A 27,687-nucleotide genomic window follows, 5' to 3' on the forward strand; every position below is an offset into this window, starting at 1 on the left:
AGTTGTAGGTGTGCTGAGCTTGTTTCGTAAGAGGTAGGAATTTAAACAGCGTAGTGCAGATCACAGGAATTGAGAGCACGAGGGAGCAATAAACATTTTCTGTAATATTAATTGTGTAAAAATATAATAACTATTTGCTTTCACCTCAGTTACCATACCTATCCGTTTTTCGGAAGCTTATCGTAGTAGTGGCTATTCTGTCGCCACAGAAAGGTAAGTTATAGTATACATACAGTAGCTGGAGTATAAAATTTGATCGTGTGTTTATCATTTGGTGACAGCAAATGTGCTACCGCTTTGGTTAAAGCAAGAACTAGTTTGACTAGTGACGATTAGCTTCTATTAAGTTCATTGATGGGTTATACGTTTTATGTTTGTGTATGTCATGATACTAACGCACTTACAAAGAGCGACAAAACCAATTATTCATCCAGTGAACGAAGCCAACACTCGATAAGTGGATTGTTAATTTCGGTGTACAGCTACATCATAACCATTGATCTTGGCAAGTGTACATACTTGCATGTAAACTGAGAGTAGTGCCATTTACATTACTTTCATCTGTCAGTTTCCATATTTTGTGTGTTGACCAGTGGGAGGTTCTTGCGGCTTCAGTCACTTTATTCTAGGCAATACATTAAGAGCTGACGTAAAAATAAATCAAGCGCCTTTATGATGTAAATCTAATATTGTCTCTATCAGAATAATTAAAGATATAAGATAGTTGTTGTTTACTCGTGTTGATACTGTATGTGTTAAAGTTTTGTAATCGTCAGACTGTTGGTGACAAGTATTTATAAACTAGCTGGAGGGATTGTAATTTTGTCCCAAGCGATCAGTATATGAGTGATAGATTTTTTTAAATCTGTTGATATATAGTATTTGTTTGTTTATATGAAATTAATACAATTTCTGGGACATGCATCACGAGGCCTACATATTGATAGTAATTAATATAAGTTTCTGAACACTTGCTGTTGCATTGTTGTATAAAGGTTTGTTTTGAGTGATAGATTTTTTAAAAAATCTGTTGATGTATAGTATTTGTTTGTTTATATGAAATTAATACAATTTCTGGGACATGCATCACAAGGCCTACATATTGATAGTAATTAATATAAGTTTCTGAACACTTGCTGCTGCATTGTTGTATAAAGGTTTGTTTATAGGCCCATAATTTATGTTGTGTGTTTTATGTAAACAACTTCATAGTTGATGTAACTAACAAGTGACAGTCACAGTTGCACTTAGCCTGAAGACAGTCCTTGGAAAAACTAATGGCAGGAAGTTTAATTACTAGTGGTTGTGTGTAATGAAGAAGTCATTGGCAAATCTGACAGTTTTTACTTCTTCCCCCAGAACTTTAATTCCTACTCCAGATTTTTCTTTGGTTTCCTGCACTGCTTGCTTAATGTGCAGACTGAATAACATTGGGGATATGCTACAATCCTGTCTAACTCCCTTCTCAGCCACTTCCCTTTCAAGCCTTTTGATGCTTATAACTGCTGCGTGGTTTTGTGGGAGTTGTGAATAGCCTTTTGCTTCATGCATTTTACCCCTACTATCTTCATAATTTCAAAGAGTGTATTCCAATCATTATTGTTGATAGCTTTCTGTAAGTATACACAAGCTATAAATGTAGGTTTGTCTTTCTTTAACCTACCTTTTAACAGAAGTCATAGGCTCAGCATTGACTCATGTGCTCCTACATTTCTCTGGAAACTGAACTGATTTTCCCAGAGGTCAGCTTCCATTCTTTTGTTAAGAAATGGTGTTAGTATTTTGCCACCATGACTTATCAAACTGATAGTTTGGTAATATTCACACCTATGTTCTTTGGAATTTGAATTATTACATTCTTGAAATTCAGGATACTTCTCCTGTCTCATATGGCCTGCACTTCAGATGAAATACCTCTGTCGTGGTTGGCCCTCCCAAGGATACCAGTAGTTCTGACAGAATTGTTTCGACTTAGGTCTTTCAGCACTCTGACAAATTCTTTGGCAGTATCATGTCTCCCACCTCGTCTTCATGTATGTCCTCTTCTCTTTCTGTAATATTGCATTTGAGTTCATCTCCCATGTAGAGACCCTCAGTATATTCCTTTCACCTTTCCCTTCTTTACTGAGTTCTGGTTTGCCATCTGAGCTCTTGAAATTCATACAGCTGCTTCTTTTTTCTCCAAAGGGCACTTTAATTTTTCTGTAGGCAGTATCTGTCATTCCCAAAGTGAAATAGGGCTATGTTTTTAAACCCTTAAATTTGTCCTTTAGCCATTCCTGCATAGCCATTTTGTGCTTCTTGTCAACCTCATTTTCTAGACATTAGTATTCCCTTTCACTTCCTTAATTTGCTGCATTTTTATATTTTCTCTTTTTGTCAGTTAAATTGTCTCATCTTCTAGTTCTTTGCAAATTATTCAGTGCTAATCTACTGCTCATAACCAATAATTTGTGGTCAGAGTGCACATTTCCCCGTGGAAATGTCTTTATGATATAAAATTTGGTTCTGAAATCTGTCGTACTGTTATATAATCAACCTGAAATCTTATGGTGTCTTCAGAGTTCTGTCAGACACACAAAAAACTTGGAAGAGCAGTTGAATGGAATGGACAGTGTCTTGAAAGGAGAATATAAGATGAACATCAACAAAAGTGACATGAGGATAAATGAATGTAGCCTTAATTAAATCAGGTGATGCTGAGGTAATTAGATTAGGAAATGAGAGACACTTAGAGTAGCAGATGAGTTTTGTTATTTGGGCAATGAAATGACTGATGATAGCCAAAGTAGAGAGGCTATAAAATGCAGACTGTCAATGCTAAGAGAAGTGTTTCTGGAGAAGAGAGATTTGTTAACATTGAATACAGACTTAAGTTTTAAGAAGTTTTCTTTGAAAGTATTTGTATGGAGAGTAGTCATGTATGGAAGTGGAAAATGGGTGAGGAATGGTTTAGACAGGAACAGAATAGAAGTTTTTGGAATGTGGTGCTATAGAAGAATGTTGAAGATTAGCTAGATAGATCACATAACTAAAGAGGAGGTACTGAATAGAATTGGGAGAAAAGAAATTTGTGGCACAATCTGACTAGAAGAAGGGATTGGTTGATAGGACATATTCTAAGGCATCAAGGGATCACCAGTTTAGTGTTGGAGGGAAGTATGAGGGCGGGGGGGGAGGGGGGTAAAAATTGTTGAGGGAGACCAAGAGATGAATACAGTAAGTAGATTCAGAAGGATGTAATTTGCAGTAATTATTTGGAGCTGAAGATGGTTGCACAGGATAGAGCAGCACGGAGAGCTGCATCAAGCCAGTCTTCAGACTGATGACCTCAACACACAAAACCCAGTGTTAGCGATGATTAAAATATGCTCTGTGCAAAATTCGACCTGGTGGCTTTCTCTTTCGTTCCATTCCTGCAGCCCATATTCACATGTTATTTTTCCTTTCCCATTTCCCTGCTATTGATTTCCAGTTCCCAGTCACAGTTAAATTTTCACATCTCTTAACTATCTGAATAAATTCTTTTATCTCATCATACGTTTCTTCAGAGCCTTTGTCGTCTGCAGAGCTACCTAGGTGGGCATGTCCATAGTGTCTATCTTAGCAATGATAATATGTTCACTATGCTGTTCGTAGTAGCTTATCCGCTTTCCCATTTTCTGATTCATTGCTAAATATGCTCCTGCATTGCCTCTGTGTGATTTTGTATTTATAACCATGAATTCACCTGACCGGAAGTCCTGTTCCTCTTGCTACTGAACTTCACTGATCTAACGTCAACCTCTCCTTTTCCCTTTTAAAATTTTCTAACCTACCTGCCCGATTAAGGAATCTAATATTCTATGCTCGGACCCATAAAATGGCAGTGTTGTTTCTTCTGATGATGACATCCTCCCAAGTAGTCGCTGACTGGAGATCTGAATGGAGAACTATTTTACCTCCAGAATATTTTACCCAAGACGATACAGATGTGAAATGGAGATAAACCTCCAACTGCTCCCCATCCATCTACTGAATAACGGATGAAACTGGTGATGTATTTCTCTTTAAGAATATGTTGACCAGATCATATGCTGTCTACTGACACCTATCGGAAAAGATAGAGAAAGAAACAACTGAAATCTTTGTAGAAAAGAGTCAACTTATAGGCTCAAAATATCTGAATGCTAACTGTATGTGATCAAAGCCGATGTTGGAAAACTGGATCAGCATGGAACATTGGCCATCAAGAAGATTTTGTAGGTGTATCATGAGACCAGTTACCAGTCAGAATTGAATTTTCACATCTCTTAACTATCTGAATAAACTCTTTTATCTCATCATACATTTCTTCAGTCTCTTTGTCATCTGCAGAGCTAGTTAGTGTTTTCTTGCAATTAGAGACCATATTAGCAACAACCATTGTCCTCCAGACAAGGAACGTGTCCCACAAAACCAGGGTACTCAGGATAAAACTACTGAATATTGTGGACAATATGTCACGTGCAGTGACTGAGGAGAGCTATGGAAGCAATAAATCATTTGAACTAACCCATACTCTGAAAAATGCTGCTGAAGATGAACTGTAGTGAAGAATTTTGAGATTCTTTTGAAACACAGAAAACGGTGCAGATACCATCCAGCTAAGTATATGAAAATCTCATATTTCCATCTAGATGCCAGTTTTTCTAAAGAATTGGTCTATTCTATAAGTGTACTCAGGAGACCTAGCACACACACACATTGTCGTGCAATTACATACCATATTGGCAACAACCATTGTCCCCCAGGCAAGGAATGTGTCCCATGAAACCAGGATACTCAGGATAAAACCTATGAAATGCAAATAAATACTGATTTTTATGTAACATGATTTTACTATACAGAAACAGTTAATAGCAGGATTAGGTTCTGGTACAGTGTTTGCACTCGAGTCAGTAGTAGGATGCACATACATCCTGGCAGGCAGCTGAATTTTTGTATGTCGTCCAACTCCCAGCAAACTAAACTTGTGAAAGATGTAAATGTCCTTCATTATTTTAATCATTACTGAAGCTGCACATTGCGTATAGTCAGAGTTACGTGGTTGTTTACCTATTGATGGATTATCTTGGACAACAATTCAGTTTCTTGTATACTTACTATAGGCACAGTGCAGTCCAGTATTTGTGCATTCAAATGATCATATAATTGTTGAATATTGTTTTGAGATTTTGAGGAAAAATGACTTTTTTCCTACATATGTTGTTTCGAATGGTGAAGGGATGTTGCTGGTAATGGAGACTGGAACAAGTGCTGTGCTGTCATTGCTCACATATAGTCCTACTTAATGCTATACAGTTTTGGTGATCATGCTCCCCATGTGAATGGAGTCCGCCCCGGTAGCTGAGTGGTCAGCGTGACAAACTGTCAATCCTAAGGGCCCGGGTTCGATTCCCGGCTGGGTCGGAGATTTTCTCCGCTCAGGGACTGGGTGTTGTGTTGTCTTAATCATCATCATTTCATCCCCATCGACGCGCAGGTCGCCGAAGTGGCATCAAATCGAAAGACCTGCACCAGGCGAACGGTCTACCCGACGGGAGGCCCTAGCCACATGACATTTCCATTTTTATTTATGTGAATGGACAGACATCTTAACCATGTCATGTAACAAGAGATGCGTGTTTATAGGCGTTGCCCTGCTAGAAGAGTACCTCCTTGTAGCTGTAAGAATAATAACAGAGGTGACTGGATGTTCAGCACTCTTTCAAAACACATATCACCTGTAATTACCCCAGGCTTGGCTTCTCACATCATGGTGCTGAACTTTGTCCTAAATATCAGTGCTAGATACAGTCCAGTAGTTGCCCTGCTCCTGAGCAGTGCCACATTTATAAATTACTGTCACTGAATCCAAGGCAGATCTACTACCCTATTCAATTATTATAAACAAAACTTGGTAACAGTCGTCCCCTGAGTAGCTTTTTTTGCTATAGTTTTGGAAGTAGATTACATGCTGAAGAAGTAAGCCTGTAGATCAGCTTCCAGCAAATGATTCCTGCTATCTCTGGCTGACACCTTGAGTAGAAAACATTGGTGCTAATTTGTTCCTAAAGGAAAATGCACTTCTGGAAACTATAAAACTGCAGAAAGACAAAAGAGCTGTCAGTACGTACCTTAAGAAGCTGATCTAAATATTTGAAAGTAAAAACAGTAAATCCCAGCTTTCTGAACTATTAGTTCCATCCTCTGGGATGAAAGTGGGATAAGATGCGGAAGATTAGAATTGATTGGCAGGTCACCCAGACCCCAGGATGAGAAGCACACGTCTGCTGTAAGGATGAGTACCATGCAGTCAGCAGTGGCTGGTTATCTGGTGAGAGAATCCAGGAATAAATTTTAGCCACTGCTGTCCAGACTCAGGAAAACTAAAATGGGCATCCTCTTTCAACTACAATCATCTCCTGTCCAATCTAGCAGTTGCATCCTCTTTCAATTACAATCACCTCATGTCCAACTTATCGACCAGTTTTACAGGACTGGATGATCTCCTTCCTTAAATTCATTTTATTGCATTATTTTAACTGAAGTCCTGGGAAATGACTTCAATGTCAACTTGTGTCATAAAACTGTGGTGCATGACAGCTATAGAATTGTTTTTCTTCACTTCTGCACTTGTAGGTAACCAGTTGTTATTAGTTCTTCTACAGTAATGATTAATGACAAATACAGTTGTAAAAGTAATGACAGTTGGAGTAAATAGTGATTCTGCTGGTAGTTTCACCAACAGTAATAGTAAAAGTTGAGTATTATCACTGCAGAAACATTAAAATAATGTTTAGGTAGAAATAGGATAAATATGAAGAAAATCTAGAATTTAGTGTTGGCAACTAAGTAAAACAATAGTTCAGATCAATAAATAAATTGGTATGGTGTCTCATTCAATGAAGAGAGTTTATAATAACCACCAGATTTGGCCAAATGATGAAATGATAAACATAAATGACTCATCAAGATCCATTATTTATTAAATAGACATCATAAGAGTTACAGCTATTCTCATATTGTAATATTGATTGGCTTTGCCAACTCACGATCAAACTGTCACATTTAAAACCTAGACTTCAGGCTAGGTCACCACAACATACATTAAAATATTACACACAAACACAAAACAAATACTGGCAGTGTTAAGTTCTCTTTCTGTTTGTGCTTGTGGTGTCATGTCACAGCATCGTTACATCACACAACAAAGCCTCCGACTGGTATCAAGTATCCATAGCATCAGAAAATAACACTAAGCTGCATAAATACTAGTCATTCAGATACATTATAGATGTTACACGTCATCTACCATCTACTTATCACAAGAAGACAAACTATTAGTATTACATTAAGCAATGACAGGGAGAGGTGTCCCAAATTGTCACCATATGCAACTTGGGTTATCGGTCAGTCAGGTCTTGCTATGCTGTCTACAGAGAAAATAATACTCGTAATCCTCAACACCAAACATAATTTGTTGCCCGTGATTCATTACAATTCGAAAACATATAAAAAAAAAATTGACTTATGAATGTTGGTATTTCTATGTTGCAGGAACATACCTCCAGTTGATGATAATTCACACCGTACTTGGTTCGGGGAAATGTCAGTTTTTTCTCTCTTGTATACTTCCAAAAATTCAGTTTCCTCAATTTGTGAGAGGAACGTATTTCCATATTTATTAAGTATTTCCACATAATATAATTATTTGCATGATTAAACAGCTGGAAAACATTACTTTAAACAATGGAGGACACATTAAAAAGTAAACATCACAGTCGACGGAAAAGGAAATCTGAAAAGATGACAGTAAGAGGTAAGAATTAATAAACCTAAAGGCATGGAACTCTAGGAAGGTAAAAAAAAAAAAAAAATCATCTTAGTGATACATATTTTCTGAACAGGATCTATAAAGGAAGACAATACTGACAGAAGTGGTAGCTGTGTGCTTAATCAGAAATGTACATCTTCCCACATGAGGTCACCAGTATTAACTGAGAGCAATTCTCCTGGGACTGAAATACAAAATTGTTCTCAGTTTATTGAACATGAACCATCCGTCATCTGGGATTCACCACAAGCTTCACCGAACAGTAGTCATGGTATGTCACTAACTTCTAAATTAGTATTGAGTGGGTACCTTTTCAACACCCACAAAAAGCAAAATCCCTTGATATTTAAATAAAAATTTTAAGTAAGGGGGAAAACCTGGAATTTATAATTATGCTTTCCTAGAAGCAGTTCACAATTAAATCATCACAGTTCTTCTTTATCTGAAATGTTGAATCTTTGCTACATATTGCAATTAAATAAATCTTGGGTTACACAAATATATTTCTCATTAACTTTCTCAATGTAAGATTGCTTTCATTTATGTTCAAAAATAAATTTTTGATGTTCTTACAATCAAGTAGAGATTTGATGACTGTAGTTTCAATTAAAAATTGTTTTACTGTATATAATGTTTTATACCAACATGAAAACAGCTTAAAGGTTCAGATCTTTTTTATTAGATTAAATTAGATTAGATCTTTGTTGGTCCAGGTAATCATGTAGTAAACAACTGGTACATCCTGATGTAGGATAAGTCAAAAAGCATAACAAAATATAATATTGCAAGAGTTAAATTTACATTAATTACAGTATTTTAATGTTAAATGTGCATTAACTGGACTGATGACCATAGATGTTAAGTCCCATAGTGCTCAGAGCCATTTGTGCATTAACTTATAAGATACAGAGCATATATTGTACAAATAGAAAGAGAATAAACTTTACTTGTAGACTGGTATTAGTATCACGGTAACAGTTATGTGATAGAACATTAAGGTCAAACACAAATATTTAGTGTCCTTCCCGAAGAAACTCATGCAGGCTACAGAACCTGTTATGATTCAGATATGCCTTAGCAGCTGACTTGACCTTTGACATGTCATTTACTAACTTAATTTCTGGGGGAAACTTAGTATAAATAACTTTTCTGTAATTTAGGGTTCCTCGTTTGTTTAGACTGGTGTTTCCTCTTTCTATATGGAAGTTCTTTTTATTTTAGTGTTAATGGGAGTGAACATCTTTGTTTAAAAAAAGTTGAAGATTATCCATTGCACATTTTTTTCATGAAACAGTTATCTTGTGCACGTAGATGCATGGATGTGACAGAATTTCCAGGTTTAAAAGAGTGGTCTGCAGGTTTTGTTCTGTTTTATACCTTCATTATTGTTATTCACTGAGATGACAAATGTCATGGAATACCTCCTAATATTGTGATATCATGTTTGACCACCTTTTGCCCGGCAAGTTGCTAACTTGACATGGCGTGGACTCAAAGAGTTGTTGGAAGTCCCCTGCAGAAATATTGAGCCATGCTGTCCTAGCTGTCCATAATTCCAAAAGTGTTGCCAGCACAAGATTTTGTGTACAGACTGACCTCTGCTATGCCCCATAAATGTTCATGTCAGGCAACCTGGATGGCCAAATCATTTGCTTGAATTGTGCAGAATGTTCTTCAATCCCATCACAAACAATTGTGACCGTGTGATAGTACATTGACTTTTGGGGTCATGGAGTCCATGAATGGCTGCAAAAGGTCTCCAGGTAACCAAACAAAACCATTTCCAGTCAATGATCTGTTTAGTTGAACCAGACGACCCAGTGTATTCTTTGTCAACACATTGCACACCATTATGGAGCCACAACCAGCTTGCACAGTGCCTTGTTGACAACTTGTGTGCGCAGCTTGATGAGGTCTGCACTGTACTTGAACCCAACAATCTGCTATTACCAACTGAAATCGGGACTCGTCTGACCAGGCTATGGTTTTCCCGTCATCTAAGGTCCAACCAGTATGGTCACAGGCCCAGGAGAGGTGCTACAAGTGACGTCGTGCTGTTAGCAAAGGCACTCACATTGGTTGTCGGGTGTCATAGCCCATTAAATGCCATATTTTGCCAGACTGTCCTAACGGATACATTCGTCGTACATCCCACATTGATTCCTGGGGTTATTTCACACAGTGTTGCTTTCCTGTTAGCACTGACAACTCTCTGCAAACGCTGCAGCTCTCAGTCATTAAGAGAAGGCCATTGGATACTGCATTGTCTGTGTTGAGATATAATGCATGAAATTCTGTATTCTCAGCACAGTCTTGACACTGTGGGTCTAGGAGTATTGAATTCCGTAACGATTTCCGAAATGGAATGTCCCATGTGTCTAGTTCCAACTACTATTCCATGTTCAAAATCTGTTAATTCCTGTCATGTTGCCATAATCACATTGGAAAGGTTTTTGACATCACCTGAGTGCAAATAACAGCTCTGCCAATGCACTGACCTCGTATACCTTCTGTACATGATACTACCGCTGCCTTTATACGTAAATGCATGTCGCTATCCCATGACTATTATCGCCTCATTGTAATCCTTTTTGTACCCTAAAGAGCTTTTGGCAGAGAGAGGAGATATCCCAGAAAATAATTTCATATTCCAGTTGTGAGTGTATTTAGCCAGTGTATACAGTTTTCAGACAATCTTCGTTGCAGCATCCTTCTGATATTCTCATCAAGTAGCATGCAGTGCTTGATTTCTTACACACTTTTTCATTATGTGTCCACCATTTAAGATTATTTTGGAGCCATGAACCCAAGAACTTTATTTGCCTACAATATGAATGTCCTTATAAGATATCTGAATATCAACAGGTTGCTCAGCTTTTGTCACATTGTAGAATTTTAGTTCCACTGTCTTATATGCTTTTATTACCAACTTGTGAGTGAACCAGTTTCCAGTATTTTTCAGTGAGTTTGTTGTAGACTTCTGAAGCATTTCCATTTCTTTCCCATTGACTAGCACACTAGTATCATCAGCAAACTTAATTGTGTTAACATAGAATTTGTCCAGATTATTCACCTATAATACAAGTAGGGCCTTGTGGCACTCCATATTTAATGGCTAGAGAGTTTGAATAATGTTGAATCAATTTGTTGAAACTTTGGTATTGCACAAGCACTTGCTTTCATCCGCTTTGGTATGATTTTGTCCAGTTGTTGGATGTTCTTCAATACTCTAGTTGTCAAGTTTAGTCAATAGTTTAGTGTAATGTTTGCTACCAAAAGCCTTAGTGTGATCTAGTTGTATTTCAATTACATTTTTGCCATTATCAGGTCTTTGAAGTAATTCGCCTAAAGTTGAGAAACCGCTATATCAGTTGATCAGCCCTTCCTGAAACCATGTTGTGCTTTGCCAGAAAATCGGCAACTCTTATTTGGGGAAAAAAGTCCATGATTTTTTAGAATACAGGTAGTAGAACAATGGGCCTGTAGATGGCCATTTAATCTGTTTACCTATGATCGGCAAATCCCAGTTTGAAGGGAACTGTTAAGAAGGTGAGCTTATGATTCAGCGGTGAGCTCTTCAAAATTTTTAATATGACTGCCTGGTGTGCAACCTCTTACAGTGGAGTGGCTCATTTGTAAAGTTCTGATAACTGAGAGGGCTTCTTTCTGGGTTGTTCGAAAGAGAGAGAGAGAGAGAGAGAGAGAGAGAGAGAGAGAGAGAGAGAGAGAGAGAGAGAAGTACTATTTACATTGGTATTTTCAGATGGTATTGGGCACTATTTAGCGCGAGGTTTGATTTCAGTGAGTAATTGCACACATATATTGTTCGAATATGTATTGAACACATTTGCTATTTCTTCAGTATCAGTGATTTTTTGGTCATTACAGTTAAATTTAATATTGGAGTTTGCTGTTTCACTTTATTTCATACAGCTTTCATTTTGTTATTGGAATTATTTATGTAGCCGTCATTTGCCATTATTTTCACTTCTTTGACCACTTTTTAAATACCGTAAACACAGGCTACTTTAGCCCACTTTTGAACAATTTCATACAATTTACCCTTCAAACAAATCATTTTTTACTTAATTTAAGTTCTGGTAACATTTTTAACTGTAACACCTTAATTTTAGATGCTGCACACTTTTTGGCCTAATATTTTTTCTATTTTTTTTTTTTTTAATTTTTTAAACAAAGTAGTTTTTCAATAGAAAAACTGTGGTATAAAGGCAAGTGACAAAGAAGGATGTGAGTGTTTAAAAACACATGTTATTTAATCATTACAGTACTATATTACACTAAGTTAAAAATACATAGGCAAGTCAAAGTGTAAAAAAAAGTTTAAAAAATGTTAAAGTTCTTTCAAAAAAGGAATTTTTATGTTTAAATGAAATCAACCTTAAGAAGGCCTCTTTTTACTATCTTTGGAGGCTGAGTTACTTTAACAATGTCACACCACTGATAAAATAACATATTGTTTTCTTGGGGCCACTTCCAAAATTTCTTGGTCAGCACAATACAGTCCACTGTAGCTCCCTCCTCTGCCACAGAGAGCACCAACCCTGGGAATCAGAGTCTGTTCCAATAAACAACAGATTTGTCCTTTTCTACAAGTTCCTTCATGTCTCCATTGCTTCCTTTTGGGTCTTCAACATTTGCAGTTGGGAAGCTTCTACTGGGTCTTGAATCGTCTAAGTTAATTGGTTTATCTGGTTCATTGACACTAAAAGAGTCTTCATCGCTGCTGGAAAAAACCAGGTCACTGTGACACTAAACTGAAATTGTCATAATCATCATCTGTTGATGAAAGGCTGATCGTTCTTTTACCACTTCTTTTCTTTTCGTTTCCATCTAATTTTTTTTTTCCGTTTCAATTTTTTTCTGTTTTTTTTTTTTTTTTTTTTTTTTTAGTTTCTTTTCCTTTCTTTTTCTCTTCTATTTCATTCTGCTGTTTTTGTTGGTACTGAAGGATTTCAATTGAAGATATACTTTTTCCTGCAGGGACTTCCAATTTTCGAGATTTTTTTGTTTGCGTCTGAACAGCTTCTTGTCTTTTTTCCTTAAGGTGTTTGGATAAATGTTTGTCCTATTAAATCAAGGTTAACAAAAGCATTGTATGATGACAAACGTTTGACAATCTCTTATTTGCTGATCGGGTGGATTCCAGCCTTTTTAAATCCAGCCAAAAGATTATCCCGTACATTCGACTCTATGCTGTCTAAGGCCTTTTTTAACAATCTTGGGAAAATGTCCTTTGATAGTGTGGATGCAGCTTTGCCGCTGTCTGATTGCTTCCACTCTGTAAGAACTTCTCTCCATTTCATCTTGAGAGGCCTAAAGTAAGCTAAATCAAGTGGCTGTGTTAAATGCGAAGAGTTCGGAGGCAGGCAGACAAATTGGATGTTGTTGTTTTCACAAAGTTTAAGAACATTCACACTTATGTGTGAACTGAGATTGACACTGATGACCACTTTTTTTTTTTTTTTTTAGAACAGGAAATAGATGAGTTGAAAACCAATCCTCAAAAGTTGCACCATCAATCCATTCTTGTTTTGTACTGTTATATTGTGCCCCTTCAGGGCTGTTTTCAGCCCACATACTCCGTAAATGCTCTCCTTTATATGTAACATAAGGAGGCAACGAATCAGCTTTAGCATTACCACAGAACATGACACTTATGTTAGATTTGGTGGAATTCATTATCCGTTCTGGGTACTTGCAGTCTCTCCTACATATCAATTGTTTCTTTCCAGGGTCATCTGACATACAAGTTTAGTCGTAGTTATAAATTATATCTGGCGATACATCATTGCCGCCTCTTTCAGATTCTCAGTGTACTCTGTCATTATTTTTCATGAATCTGAGTGCGATTTCATTTGATGTTACACGAAAACTTGACTGCCAACTGAGGGTGTCTCTTTAAGAATGACTTAACTCAGTCACGACCCGGAACATTGTTACAAACAAATTGTACAGTCTTTCCTTTTCTAGTTCGGTAGGATTTTATGATGTACCTCAAACAAAGTTCATATAGTGGGAAACCATATCACACATTTTGTCAATATGACTAGCAAAAGCTAAGTCTTCTTCTTGTGAAAGTACTTTAGAATGGCCTGGGGAATGTGAAAATGCATTCTTCAACTTGTTTTTAATAGTGCTTCAGCGTATTTGGAAATGTTCAGCAGCCTGCCTTTGTGTCATTTCACCAGATCTAATGGTTTCTAAACAAGCTTGAAGATGTTTGTTGCTGTAGTCAGCATATTTTCAACTCCCTGGAAGACGTGTGTAGTTGTAGGGCATCTTGAACAAGCTGAAACCAAACATATGTAATAGAAATATATTCACTATCAGTACCCATTTTGCAAGCTAATTGTAGAACTTTACCACTAAAAATAACAGTTTTATAAAAGTACAACCAACTTTCCCCCCCCCCCCCCCCCCCCCCCCAAAAAAAAAAAAAAAAAAAAAAAAAAAAAAAAAGCTGGGCCAAAGTGGATCGTACTTTACAGGTTACTAGAACTAATTTAAAGATATATGAAAATGGGAAGACGTGTTTCACAGAGTTCTAACTACAGCATGGCATAAACAACTAAAAAGAGTTCTAAAAAACATACTTACATTGGAAGTTCATGAAGAAATCTGTCATATACAGAAAGAAGTTTTTAAGGTTAAAATTCCATGTGTTTACACTAGACACACAACTTGTGGTACTGCATCCTAGCGGCAAACCGAGGAATCACTTGAACTATCAGGCAGCTTGATTGATCCTACCACCAAGCGGAACCAACTGAAACTATTTCAGATACTACCACAAATCGCTCAATAAAATGTGTTCCATTTTATTTTGCTTTTGGGCCAAAGAAGGACCCTAGGGCTAAAGTAGCCCGTGCTTATGGTATCATTTTAGATTTTTTGAAATATGCCTGTTAGTCATTAGATACTATGGAAGACTTGAGAGATCTCATATAATCTTCACTTTTCTGCAAATGACTTTTTTTTATACTTGTCACCAAGGACTTTTTTGTGCTCATGTTTTTTAATTGGAAATGACATGTACAAATAATGTTAGAAGATACCCGATAATATATTGAACTTTTCATCTGTTCTTTCACATATGTACACTTCAGTTTGTGTGTCACCCCTAGTTAATTCCTAAAGTGCTATTTTCACTGTTCCTTTCTGCATAATTAAACTCATTGGTGAAGATATTTCAAGAAGCTTTGCAAAGTGTTCACTGAAACCGTTGTTGATGTTTCTAGCTGTGAATTTAGTTGTTCGTCAATATCAAATCAATAGTGGTCCTGGATGCACTTGTGACTGTGGCTGAAAATTTGTAATTGGGAGCAAGTTGTATGTTGCAAATACAGCCATAAGATCATCTCTGTATTTTGAAACTTTGTTGAAGTCAGTGTTAAAATCTCCACTGCTTGTTCAGTGTGTCGGTGCCACACAATGAATGGCCATATGAAGAATGGGAGTTATTGCTTGTATTTCACATATCTTAACAATTCTCGACCTAGAGAGAGTAATGAAGTTAAAGCAGCTAGATGTGCAATTGCAAAATAGGAGAGAAGACTTGTGCAGCACATATTACTGATTATCAAAGATATAATTCAAGATTGTGATTTTTTTTTATTTGTATCACAATATTTTTGAAACAAATAATAACATCACTTTAGAATCTTGATCAGTGATACACCTGTTACTAATATTTAATAAGTGAGACTTGCAGCATGGATGCTGTTCTACCCTGACTTGCCATGATACTTTACACACTCCAACTCACAGTCCTGTTTTGATTGTGCACTTGACTTTATCTCAACTTGAACTTTTGTTCAACTTGAGTTCCTATGCTAGACTGCCATCAAGACAGCGTTTGTCCATATTTTTATGTTACCACATTTTTCTAAGCGGTTAAAAATTTAATTTCTTAAATTGTGCTTGCCTCTTGGTCCTTGAAGTTTATCAGCACTTTTTGTAAATATTTAAGTTTGCTACACCAATAAACACCTTGGTTACATGGCTGTGAGCTCCTTGTAACTTAGGTGACACAGGGGTATCATAGGTCTCTGCGCAACATATCTAGCTGCTTTCCCCACAAAAAAGGCTCCCCAGCTACATTGCTATGGGCTGTAACTAAGAATGCACAATCATTTAAAGCCTGTTCATGAAACACTGTTAATAGAGTTTCTTCCAGTTCAGTTCCTTCATTATCTCTGTGACAATCCCTCATAGATTAAACAAACCTGTGACCATTCGTGTTGCCCTTTTCTGTATACATTCAATATCCCCTATTAGTCCTATCTGGTAAGGGTCCCACACAGTTAAAAAAATTTCTAGAACTGTTCACATGAGTGATTTGTAGGCAATCTCCTTTGCAGATTGACTGCCCTTCCCCAGTATTCGGTCAATAAACCAAAGTCTGCCACCTGCTTTTCCCACAACTGGACCTATTTGATCTTTCCATTTCATATCCCCCCAAAATGTTACACCCAGATATTCGTATGAGTCGGCTGATTCCAAAAGTGACTCATTGGTCTTAGGGTACTACAATTTTTCATTTTGTGAAATGCAAAATTTTACATTTCTAAACATTTAAAGGAAGTTGTCAAACTGTGCACCACTTCGAAATCTTATCAAGATCTGACTGAATACTTATGCAGCGTCTTTAAGATGGAACTTCATTATAGATAACTGCATCATCTACAAAAAAGCTGATTTTACAATTAATATTGTCTGCAAGGATATGAATATAAAACATGAACAGCAAGGATCCCAACACACCTCCCTGGGGCATACCTGAACTTACTTCTACAGCTGACGATGACTCTCCATCCAAGATAACATGCTGTGTCCTCCCTACCAAAATGTTCTCAATCCAGTCACAAATTTAACTTGATACCCCATATGATCATAGTTTTGAAAACAAGTTTAGGTGTAGTATTGAGCCAAATGCTTTTCACAAATCAAGAAATAAAGCATCTACCCAAAGTTTTCAGTATGTTGTGTGAGAAAAGTGCGAGTTTGGTATCACGTGATCGAGTTTTTCGAAATCCTTGCCGGTTGGCATTGAGAAGGTCATTCTGTTCAAGGTACCTCATTATGGTTGAGCTCAGAATATGTTCCAAGATTCTACAACAAATCAATGCCAAGGATATTGGTTGGTAGTTTTGTGGATTACTTCTATTATCTTTCTTGTAGACGGGTGTGACCTATGCCTTTTTCCAAAAACTGGGCACTTTTTTTGTTTGAGGGATCTACAATAGCTTATAATTGGAAGAGAGGCTAACTCGGCCACAAATTCAATATAGAGTCTCACAGGGATTCCATCGGGCCCCGGAGCTGTGTTCAGTTTCAAAGATTTCAACTGTTTCTTAACATCACTGACACGAATACATGATTCATTCATCTTTTTGGTGGTACAAAGATTAAATTTGGGCAATTTTACTGGGTTTTACTTTGTAAAGGAACATTTGAAATGGAGTTAAGCATTTCAGTTTTTGCTTTGCTACCCTCGATTTCAGTTCCTGTCTCATTCAGTAGGGACTTTGGTGCCACTAATAGCCTTTTCATGTGACCAGAATTTCTTTGGGTTCTGTGAAAGATCCCTTGACAGTGTTCTGCTGCAGTAGTCATTGAAGACATTGACAGCCAAACACATTTCATTAAGCATCTGTCTACCTGTAGCCCTCTGCTATGCAGTAATCTCTTGTTTCCTTAGAAGTGTCTTATTACTGAATGGCCGCTGTTTAATGCTTCATGGTGTTTATATGCATATTCTTTCATTTATATTTTTGCAAGTAATAATAATACAACAACAATAATAATGATGATGATAATAATGGCAATAATCAAAAATAACCTAAAAGGAAAGACTGTCATCTCAGTTTCTGACAACTGCTGTGGCCAAAATCAGAATTGGAACATAGTTCCATTCTGGCAGTTTATAATATCATCTGGATGATTTCAAGTAATTGAGCACCATTTTGTGTTTGTGGTCACGTGATGTTGCTTTCTGATAGAAATTTTGCAACAATTGAAAATTCATGCACCAGCAAGTACAAGATGTGTACAGCCCAGAAGAGTCGTCTGATATCCAGAAATCATCCAAGAGGAATCAATTTGCTATTTGTAGCATGAGAAGGGAGCGTTCATTTCAGATAAGACATTTGAAGGAAAATGTCTTCAGAAAGTAAACTTTTGATAGTCTGGCTGTCAACCTAAGGAACGTATGCACGTGGAAGGTGACCGCTGAATAACCCATCAACCATATTCATCAACGACACATTCTATCATGACATACGGCATGAAGTAAGTTTCAGGAAACATGGGAGGCAAAGCCCAGTCCTTACTCTTTGATTAAAATAAGGCAGAACAAGACTCATTGAAAAGAAGAAAGCTACTGATGTCCTGTCCCTCTTAGATTACAACCCTCCTGTTCATCATGGAATTTTCTTGTCACAAAAACCAACACAATTGGACAGTGTAAACATTAGTGATGAGAGTTATGACTGATTAAGTAATTTTTAGCAACGAATTATGGAGTTGTACCTTTGTGTAATGGTTCTCGTATAACTATCGGTCATTACGTTTTGTTGTTAGCGTAAGCGATTTGGGTAACGTAGTGGTATCTCCACTTCATTAATGTGTTTATTTCAGTATGTTTTTCGGTCTGTATCATGTCCTTTTTATGTATGTATGGAAGAAAGTAGGTGTTAAAAGCCACACAGAACTAAAAGAATGTTAGAATAAAAGTATTCAGATTTTTGGATCAGTTGCAATCTTCTATCCTCTTATTTTGGCACTTATCATTTTGTTCCATTGAGCAGCTTAGTTGTCCTGAGACCAGAAACTGCATAAAAAGCAACAGCATTTTTTTGTTTTTTGTTTTTTTAATTCTTGTCAGGCTGGCACAAGAGATGTTCAGTATGCTGTCCAAGTTGAAATTGGAAAAACAGCATGTTTCATAACAGATCAGAGTTTCTCGGGGGTCCTGTTCAGAATACACTGCATAGCATGCTCCTTCAGTTCAGCTACACTTGTAATAGCAGCACTGAACACAGCATCTTTCGGATACCCCACAGCCAGAAGTCACAGGGTGTCAGATCAGGTGATCTGGACAGCCAATCTGTAGGGAAACGACGACTGATAATCTTAGCATTTCCAGGATTTTTCTACAGCAGCTGCTTCACTGGCTGTGCAATGTGCAGAGAAGTGCAATATTCATAAAAATGGTCCTACCCACACATTAATGCCGTTGAAGGGTTGGAGTCATACTGGTGCACAAAAGACTCTAATGCACTCATGCTCATAAATTAAGGATAATGCTGATACATGGTGAAACAACACTCCGGTGGGCGGTTTGCAGGATTAAATCACATCTGGGTATGACCTTGTGGTGCATTTGACCTGCGGTCATCGCACAGTGGCACAGGCAGCAGTCCATATACGCAGAGGTGTGTTGGTGGTGCATGTCAGAGTACGGTGCAGAAAGTAAGTGTGCAGACATTTTCAGATGTGCTAATGGTGACTGTGTATTGAAAATGACTCAAAGAACACATTTTGATGATGATACGAGGGGTAGAATACTAGGACGACTGGAGGCTGGTCAAACACGGCAGGTCGTAGCACGGGCCCTCTGTACGCCACAAAGTGTAATCTTAAGATTATGGCAACAATTCCAGCAGACAGGAAACATGTCCAGGCACTACAGTATGGGATGCCCACAGTATAAAACACCACAAGAAGACCGATATCTCACCATCAGTGCCCGCAGATGGCCATGGAGTACTGCAGGTAGCCTTGCTCGGGACCTTATCTCAGCCACTGGAACAGTTGTCTCCAGACACGCAGTCTACAGATGACTGAACAGACATGGTTTATTCACCTGGAGACCAGCAAGGTGCATTCTACTGACCCCTGGTCACAGGAGAGCCCGTAAAGCCTGGTGTCAAGAACACAGTACATGATCATTGGAACAGTGGTCCTAGGTTATGTTTACGGGCAAGTCAATATATAGTTAAACAGTGATTCCCGTCGGGGCTTCATCTGTCATCAACCAGGAACCAGATACCAACCCCTTAATGACCTTGAAAGGGACCTGTATGGAGGTTGTGGTTTGATGATGTGGGTTGGGATTATGTTTGGTGCACGTACATCCCTGCATGTCATTGACAGAGGAACTGTAAATGGTCAGGTTTATCGGGACATCATTTTGCATCAGTATGTCCACCTTTTCAGGGGTGCAGTGGGTCCCACCTTCCTCCTGATGCTTGATAACGCACAGCCCCAACGAGCTGCCATCGTGGAGGAGTATCTTGAAACAGAAGATATCAGGTGAATGGAGTGGCCTGCCTGTTCTCCAGACCTAAACCCCATCGAGCATGTCTGGGATGCTCTCGGTTGACGTATCACTGCATGTCTTCAAACCCTACGACACTTCAGGAGCTCTGACAGGCATTGGTGCAAGAATGGGAGGCTATACCGCAGCAGCTGCTCGACCACCTGATCCAGAGTTTGCCAACCCGTTGTGCGGCCTGTGTACGTGTGCATGGTAATCATATCCCGTATTGATGTCAGGATACATGCACAGGAAACAGCGGCGTTTTGTAGCACATGTGTTTCAGGATGGTTATCTCAACTTATCACCAATACCGTGGACTTACAGATCTGTGTCGGGTGTGTTCCCTATGTGCCTACACTATTAGCTCAAGTAGTGCCACGTTGTGTGGCACCACATTCTGCAATTATCCTTAATTTATGAGCATGAGTGTAGCATTTACCAGTGATGGTACAGGTAGCAGGACTTGCAGGAATCATCTGCTCAAAAAAATATGGCCCTACAATAAATAATGCCATCAACTAGCACCACACAGTTACCTTTGAAGAAGAAGCGGTTCTGTTTTATGTGTGAGCAGATTTTCCATTACCCATATGCTGCAATTATGTGTATTGACATGGCCTTGTAGATGCAAATGAACTTTGTCTGTCCACAGCATGTTCTTTGGCTATTCATTGTCCACTTCCATGCAACCAAGAAATTCTAAAGAAAATGTTTGTCTTACGGGTAGGTCAGCAAGAAGCAACTCCTGAACGTGAGTAATTTTGTATGGATTGCAGTGCAGGATGTTTCTGAAAATTTTTATGCACCACACTCACAGGCATGTCTGAAGTAGTGTTCATGTTTGTACACTAACACTTGACCCCTCCTACAAGGCTGTGTCCACATCATCTACAGACATCATATCAGTTGTTCTCCCTCTGCCACATTGCACTTCTAAAGAACCTGGTGTTTCAAATTCCATAATCATTTTCTCCAGATCCTCAGCAGATGTGGGACAAACACCTTTATCATATCCTTGAGTGTCCAGAACTTCTGCAGAGCTACTGGCACACAGTCACTGTTCTTCTAAAAGAACTTCACCATAATTTCCATTAATGTTTCCCTTATCTTTGATAATATTCCATTCAAATTTGATGTCTTTCTGAGGAGTGGTTCTTTTTATGCAGGATTTTGAAAGTGGAACTTTAGTTGTAATCACTCTGTATATAACATTAGTTAAATACACAAAATGAGGGGAAGTTTACCATCCACCTGTAGTAAAGCAATGCTTGGTGCACAGAAACATGTAACAGAGAACAGTAATCACACTAGCTTTTGAACTCTGCTCCCCTTTTTTTTCCCCCACATGCAACAACACAGACACCAAACACACACTCTAGCAGTCACAGTGAGAGACTGATTACTGAGAGTACTTGATGGTTAGGTGGAGGTGGGGAAGGGGGCAGGCAAGGCCACACAAGGCAAGGGGGTGGTAGTGGGATAATAATGTGAGGCAGGTCTTTCGACAGATGACTCAATGGCTCCACAGTAAGATGAGAGAGTGCGGAAGGGGTGGGGGAGGGAAATGGAGAGGAAGGTGGAGATGAAGAGGGACAGGGAGGGGAGAGACAAAAGGGAGAGGAATGGAGAAAGGGGAGAGGCTGGAGGTGGGGGAGAAGAGAGAGAGAGAGCGAGAGAGAGAGAGAGAGAGAGAGAGAGAGAGAGATAGTACCCGCATGAGGGGAGTGGGAGATTGGTTGGGGAAGGCAGTATACAAGCTGGACAGGGAAGGAGTGGTTGGACAGAAGAGATAAGGGAAAAGTAAGAGGGGCAATGTGAAACAGGTTAGCAGAGGTTTAGCCCAGGGGCAAGGCAAGGGTGCAGGATATGCTGGAAAGAGAATTCCCACTTGCATAGTTCAGAGACACTTGCACTTTTCCAGACCCCTGGCATAATCTCCCACTAATCTGTTCCCAATGCCTCACCAGAACTTTTCCTATCTCTCTTCTGTCCACATCATTCCTTCCCATTGAGACCGTGTACTGCCTTCCCCAATAAGATAGATTGCTACTTACTGTAAAGATGACACATTAATATATAGTGAGGCACAATTAAAAGAAACGTACACTTTAGCTTACAGCCACAGGAGAAGAAAGAAAAAGAGAAACACACAAACACTTCCAAGCACAGAGGCAAGCACAACTCATGCACACATAACTGTCATCTCTGGACCAGAATGCAGTTGTCAGATTATGGAATAGCAGTCTGCAGGGGCCAGGAAAGGGGAAGGGACTGTAGTGTATGAGTGGGGGAAGAGAAGAGTGCTGTCTGGCAGAGACCAGACTGCCAACAAGTGCAATGTCGGGAGGCTGTGGGGACGGGGGAGGGGGAGCAGAACAAAAAAGGAGAGGAGCAGGGAAAGATGGGCAAGTGCGTTGACAAAGGGTGGCAACCAAAGAGAATGGGAGATGAAAACAGGGATGAGATGATAGGACAGAGGGGGTGGAAAACGTTAGGTGGAGAGTGTGGGGACAGTATGTTACTGTAGGTTAAGTCCAGGATAATTTTGGCTGGATAGCTCCTGTTCCAGCCTCTGATGGGATAGGAGATGACCATGACAGGACTGGAATATGAAGTGGTGGATTGGGCAGGTCTTGCACCTGTGTCTTCCTCAGGGATATGATTCTTGTGGCGAGGGGTTGGGGTTGGGATTTAGTGTGGCATAGCGATGGGCTAGGGTGTTGCAGAGATTGGGTGGACAAAGGAATACCGTTTTAGGAGTGGTGGAAAGGATCTTGGGTAGGATGTCCCTCATTTCAGGGCATGATGATAAGTAATCAAAGCCCTGGCAAAGGATGTGGTTCAGTTGTTCCAGTCTGGGGCAATATTGGATCACGAAGGGCAGCACTCCTTTGTGGATAGTTCTTGGGGGTTGTATGAGGATTGAATGCATCAGGAAAAATACCACAGGAGATGTGTTTGCAGACCAGGTCTGATGGCTGGTGCCTGCATGTGAAGGCCTTGGTGAGACCCTCTGAATACTGGACTAGGGAGTTCTTGTCGCTGCAGATACACCCTTCCCATGTGGCCAGGCTGTACCTTCTCCCTATTCTCATCTCCCATCCCCTTTGTGTGCTGGCCTCTGCCAATGCACCCACATCCTTCCTGCTTCTCGCCTTTTTTTGCTCCGTTCCCCATCCCCACCTCCCTGCCCCACAACCTCCTGACACTGCACCTGTTGCCACTCTGATCGCTGCACACTCCGCAGGACAGCACTCTTCTCTCCTTCCAACCATACACTTCTATGCCATGTTGTAATTGCATTCTGGTCCAAGCTAGCAGAGCTGACAGTTGTGTGTGTGCACCAGTCGTGAATGTGTGTGTTAGTCACTTTCTTTTCCTGATGAAGACTATGGACAAAAGCTAATGTGTAAGTGCCTTTTAGTTATGCCTGTCTGCAACTTAACATTTCATCTTTACTGTAAGTAGCAATTTATCGTTTCTGTACATTTTTGAAATCTGTAGAACTGTTGCGTATGTTTGAACATGCTTCTCCAAATCTATTAGACGAATTTTCAAACAGTTTTCACAGATAACTTGAGCATTGCTTGGGGCACCCATATTGGCTTTATTTTGTCAAAATCAGATCACAGAAATAAAAGATATCATAATTGAAATTTTTATCCATACTGATATTGTAACTACAAAATTAGCTCTGTTACTTTTTCATTACTAACCCATGAACCATTTTGGATGAAACTTGGTGTGGGGATAAAGTGAACTCTAAAGAAGACCTTGGGCTGCTTTAGAAAGTGTATAGTACAACCCACTTACTGATTTGAAGAATATTACAGCAAATTAAGGAAAATATTTACTATCTGAAAAACCCAGTCACTCTTTACTTTTGATCTTTATCGTATATGTGAAAATGCTTTTATTAGTTGATATGTGCTATGTGAAATGATTTAAAGTAATGAATACAATGCTTATACTATCTTCATTGTGTTTAATCCATACTTTTACACTATTTGTTGCATAATTTACACATTGTATAATGCGTAGCTTTTAGACCATAGGCCTGAGTACTTGTCCATCCAACCAATTAGCTGCTTAGTTTACAATAAATAATGCACAAACGATATCTCCTTTGTGGGATGATGAGAACTTTATTTGTTTATAGTTCGAGTAACACAGAACAACTTTTAGACACAGTATACGTCAAACAAGACTCGTGAGAAAACAAATGAGATGCCTGGTGATTGGTTATTAAGAACTATGCACAGTGACAGCTGAACATAGAATAAACATGAACATATAAATTGCTGTAAACTAGGAGTAAACAGCACGGAGTTAATAGACTAAACACAGTGCACCTGGCAGGCAGTGCAGAACTAATTTGACAGCACAAAGTTGAACATTCGCAACACAACATACGCCTGAAACATTCGTACACTACACTGTACAGAACTGCTGGCTGCGGTCAATACAGCTACTTCAGTAGCACAATGCATGGATGCGTACTGCTAACCATTCCTCTCTGTATGCACTGCTTGGCAGCAATGCTGCACATGCTGACATATCAGGCATTCGGACAACTTGGGAGGGGGAGATTAGGGAACACATCAAGAGCTATGCTTACCTGAACAGGCAGACACATAAGGGCAACTGATGTTATTGTGCATGCAACTTATTTACAGTCACTCACCATAACAGAACAACTGATAAGTGACCATGAGAGTGTTTGTTTGGGTTCTGTGTGATGGGTGTACTTCATCACAGAAAGAACAAGAGCTCGAAAGCTAGTGTGAATACATTTTCAGTTAACAGTTTCTGTGCATCACACTTCTTTTCACTACGGGTGAGTGGTCGTCTTTTCCTTATTTTACATATTTTTCCATCCAGGCATTTCCATTATTGTTTGATATTAATTAAACCAATTGTATATGTAGTCGTTATCCTTTTTAAATTGATTAGATCATTATGTACCTTAGTGACAAACCCGAAAATTATAGGCATTACTGTAAGAATTTCATTCTCAAATGCAGAAGCTGATGGCATATAAGTTACTTTATTCAGCACAAACATTGTTATTCTGTCTTGATTTTTCCCCCAGAACAGAATTCCAAGATAATTGATTTAATTACACCACCACAAGGAAAGTGTCTCCCAACAAAGAAACCTGTCACCAGTAAACCAACAAGGAAGTTGCCAGGAGCAGCGTCTCCTTCATTTTTGACAAAATTGCTGCATCTCTCCGAACAGTACAAATACAGTGAAAGTAAGAACTGTTTCTATTGTTTGCTAAATTTCTGCATTGATTTCAGAGGAGTATGAAACATGCAACATTGTTTGTATATTTTGCTCTTTTTCCAGATGTGCACTCTGAAGAGAAGGAAGAGGAAGACAGTTTGTATGATGGAGAGAGTGTTCTTCATAGTACATCACCAAACCGTGATACTGTTAACAGGCAAGAGACAGTTTCATGCACTTTACTGGTAAAAGATGATTTTGGCATGTTGCTAGAAAATGATGATGATGATGATGTCATCCTACAATGCACCCAGAAAGTGGAAGAGACGATAAATGAATTGAAACATAAAAATTTTGAGCTGCCTAATGCTTCATTATCACCCTGTAACATCTTTAGAAAGTCAAATATGATTCAGCCAGATGAAAGAGCAGCTTCCAACAAACATGTTGCAAATATGGTGAAGGTACCAAGCGGAAAGAAGGATGTCAGTTCAGAACTGTCACCAGCACCTAAGCCAAGAAGATCGAGAACGCCAGGATCTGCCAAATATTACAAATATGGCCAATTTATAGGCTATGGTTCTAGAAAGTCCCCAAGAACAAAGAAAAACTTATCTGAATCTTTAACTCATCAGGAAATCCATGATGACTCTCTTGAAAGTGCCCTTCAGACTTTGGTAGATGAAGATTATTCTTTTCTGGACACATCAGCAGGTAGTGATGTGAACAAAACAACAGAAATTAATAAAAAAGGCAGTGGCAAGAAGAAAAGTGTGTGTGACAGTCCTACAGAACGAACTGATGTTACTAAGGTGAAAACTCGTCAGAATGATGTAAGAAATTTGTCTAATGTTTGTCGCCTAACTTCAAAAACGTTAGAACCAAAAATAAATGAACGACCAAACACAAAATCTAGATTAGGGAAACCCAACAAAAATTCATTGGACAACCATTGCACTCTTCTATCTGAGAGTGGAGATGCATTCTTTGAAACGGCAGCTTTAGATGATGACATAGTAAATGAAACTGAATTGGTGAATGTATTGGAAATAGTTGAATGTAAGTATGTTCAGCAACGCAGTTACATTTGAGAACCACTTATTGCTCCTTATAGCTAGCAATTTTGTGTGTATGTTCTACTTAATAAACTTTTGTTTGAAGGTGTCAGTAAAACGAGATCTCCAAGAACACTATAACTCTGACCTGTTGCACTGTAGTCATTGTTATTGCAAGTGATTAACTATTTTCCTTCCTATTAACTTTCAGATGCCATATCTTACACTCACATGATATGGCTATTAAACTAACAGTTTTGTTATGCATTCCAGAGGCAGCATGAATAATTCTTTTAAAACTTGCATTGATGTTTATTAATGAATGTATTGTATTTTCTCTTTAGCTCAGGCAGTTACCAGTTCACCACCTTTAAGATGCACACCAGAAGAAATTCAGAGGAAAAGGATAGAAGCTAAACAAAAATTAGCCAAAAAGAAGTTGAATTCCAAAACAAAAACCTCACTTCCCAGTGTTATCAAGCCCAAAAGATAGCATAGTAGTTTAATTTTATGGAACGCAATGATGACGGATATTCTTTTGTATATGCAATCATTTTGGAATAGTATTTTTGGGTCACGCTTTTCTGTGCCCATTGCTGAAAATAAATGAGAGACTGTCATGGTAACCTTCATACTATGATATTCTAATTGAGAGCAACAATATTTTTACATTGTTATTGATCAGTGAGATGTTTAAAAACTGTAGCAGCATGTACAAAGTTTTGTGCAACTGCAAATTACTTCTTAAAAATACAGTCTTTTCATATGTCATGTTGTGTTGTTACCTGGAGGTATTTGTAATTTTTTTATATAGTATGTACATAGAAAATATCATTATGTTAATTATGGTTTTTTGTTACAGGTGTATTTTCTAACACTGTACTTGTTGAATTAATTCATCATTGTTTACTATATTGCCTGATTTTTCTGGGCGTGTGTGTGTGGGTGGGGGGGGGGGGGGGGGCAGTTCCATAAATAGTAACCCAGTGCTTTGCTAAAAACAACTTGTGTTTTCGTCAGCATTCCAGAGCCCACTTCTTATGAATTCTCATTTTGTTTCTAGTCATTATGATGAACAGAGTAATAAATATTTATTCTCATGAATTATTTGTAATTTTTGTGTAATGATAGAAATAAAACAAGTTCATACAGAACTTAGCTGGGTACTTGAAGTGGCATATCATTAACTGCAAGAAAGAGTACCATAAGTGAAACAAATTGAA

The 27,687-nt window shown here is 38.5% G+C and overlaps 1 protein-coding gene across 4 annotated transcripts; it reads left to right on the plus strand.

Moving 5' to 3' along the window:
* Positions 1-16: 16 nt before the first annotated feature.
* LOC126482295 (uncharacterized) lies at positions 17-27,379 on the plus strand. Of its 4 annotated transcripts, none has more exons than XM_050106303.1 (6): positions 17-33; positions 7,561-7,822; positions 7,911-8,108; positions 25,273-25,437; positions 25,533-26,468; positions 26,809-27,376. In XM_050106303.1, exons 2-6 carry the CDS (start codon positions 7,753-7,755, stop codon positions 26,955-26,957), a joined length of 1,518 nt encoding a protein of 505 aa, XP_049962260.1. In that variant the 5' UTR covers positions 17-33; positions 7,561-7,752; the 3' UTR covers positions 26,958-27,376. The 4 variants fall into 4 exon arrangements, with proteins under 4 accessions (XP_049962260.1, XP_049962257.1, XP_049962259.1 ...); XM_050106300.1 differs by lacking the exon at positions 17-33 and adding an exon at positions 46-213; XM_050106302.1 differs by lacking the exon at positions 17-33 and adding an exon at positions 235-511.
* The last annotated feature ends 308 nt before the right edge of the window (positions 27,380-27,687 follow it).

The sequence above is a fragment of the Schistocerca serialis genome, chromosome 5 (genome assembly GCF_023864345.2).
Source record: "Schistocerca serialis cubense isolate TAMUIC-IGC-003099 chromosome 5, iqSchSeri2.2, whole genome shotgun sequence".
NCBI lineage: Eukaryota > Metazoa > Arthropoda > Insecta > Orthoptera > Acrididae > Schistocerca > Schistocerca serialis.

Bases quoted from the DNA above. Each gene is read 5' to 3' on its own strand.
- LOC126482295 (XM_050106303.1), top strand. From the start codon at position 7,753: ATGGAGGACACATTAAAAAGTAAACATCACAGTCGACGGAAAAGGAAA. The intron at 7,823-7,910 runs GTAAGAATTAAT...TTTTCTGAACAG, and splicing joins TGAAAAGATGACAGTAAGAG to GATCTATAAAGGAAGACAAT. The intron at 26,469-26,808 runs GTAAGTATGTTC...TTTTCTCTTTAG, and splicing joins TGTATTGGAAATAGTTGAAT to CTCAGGCAGTTACCAGTTCA.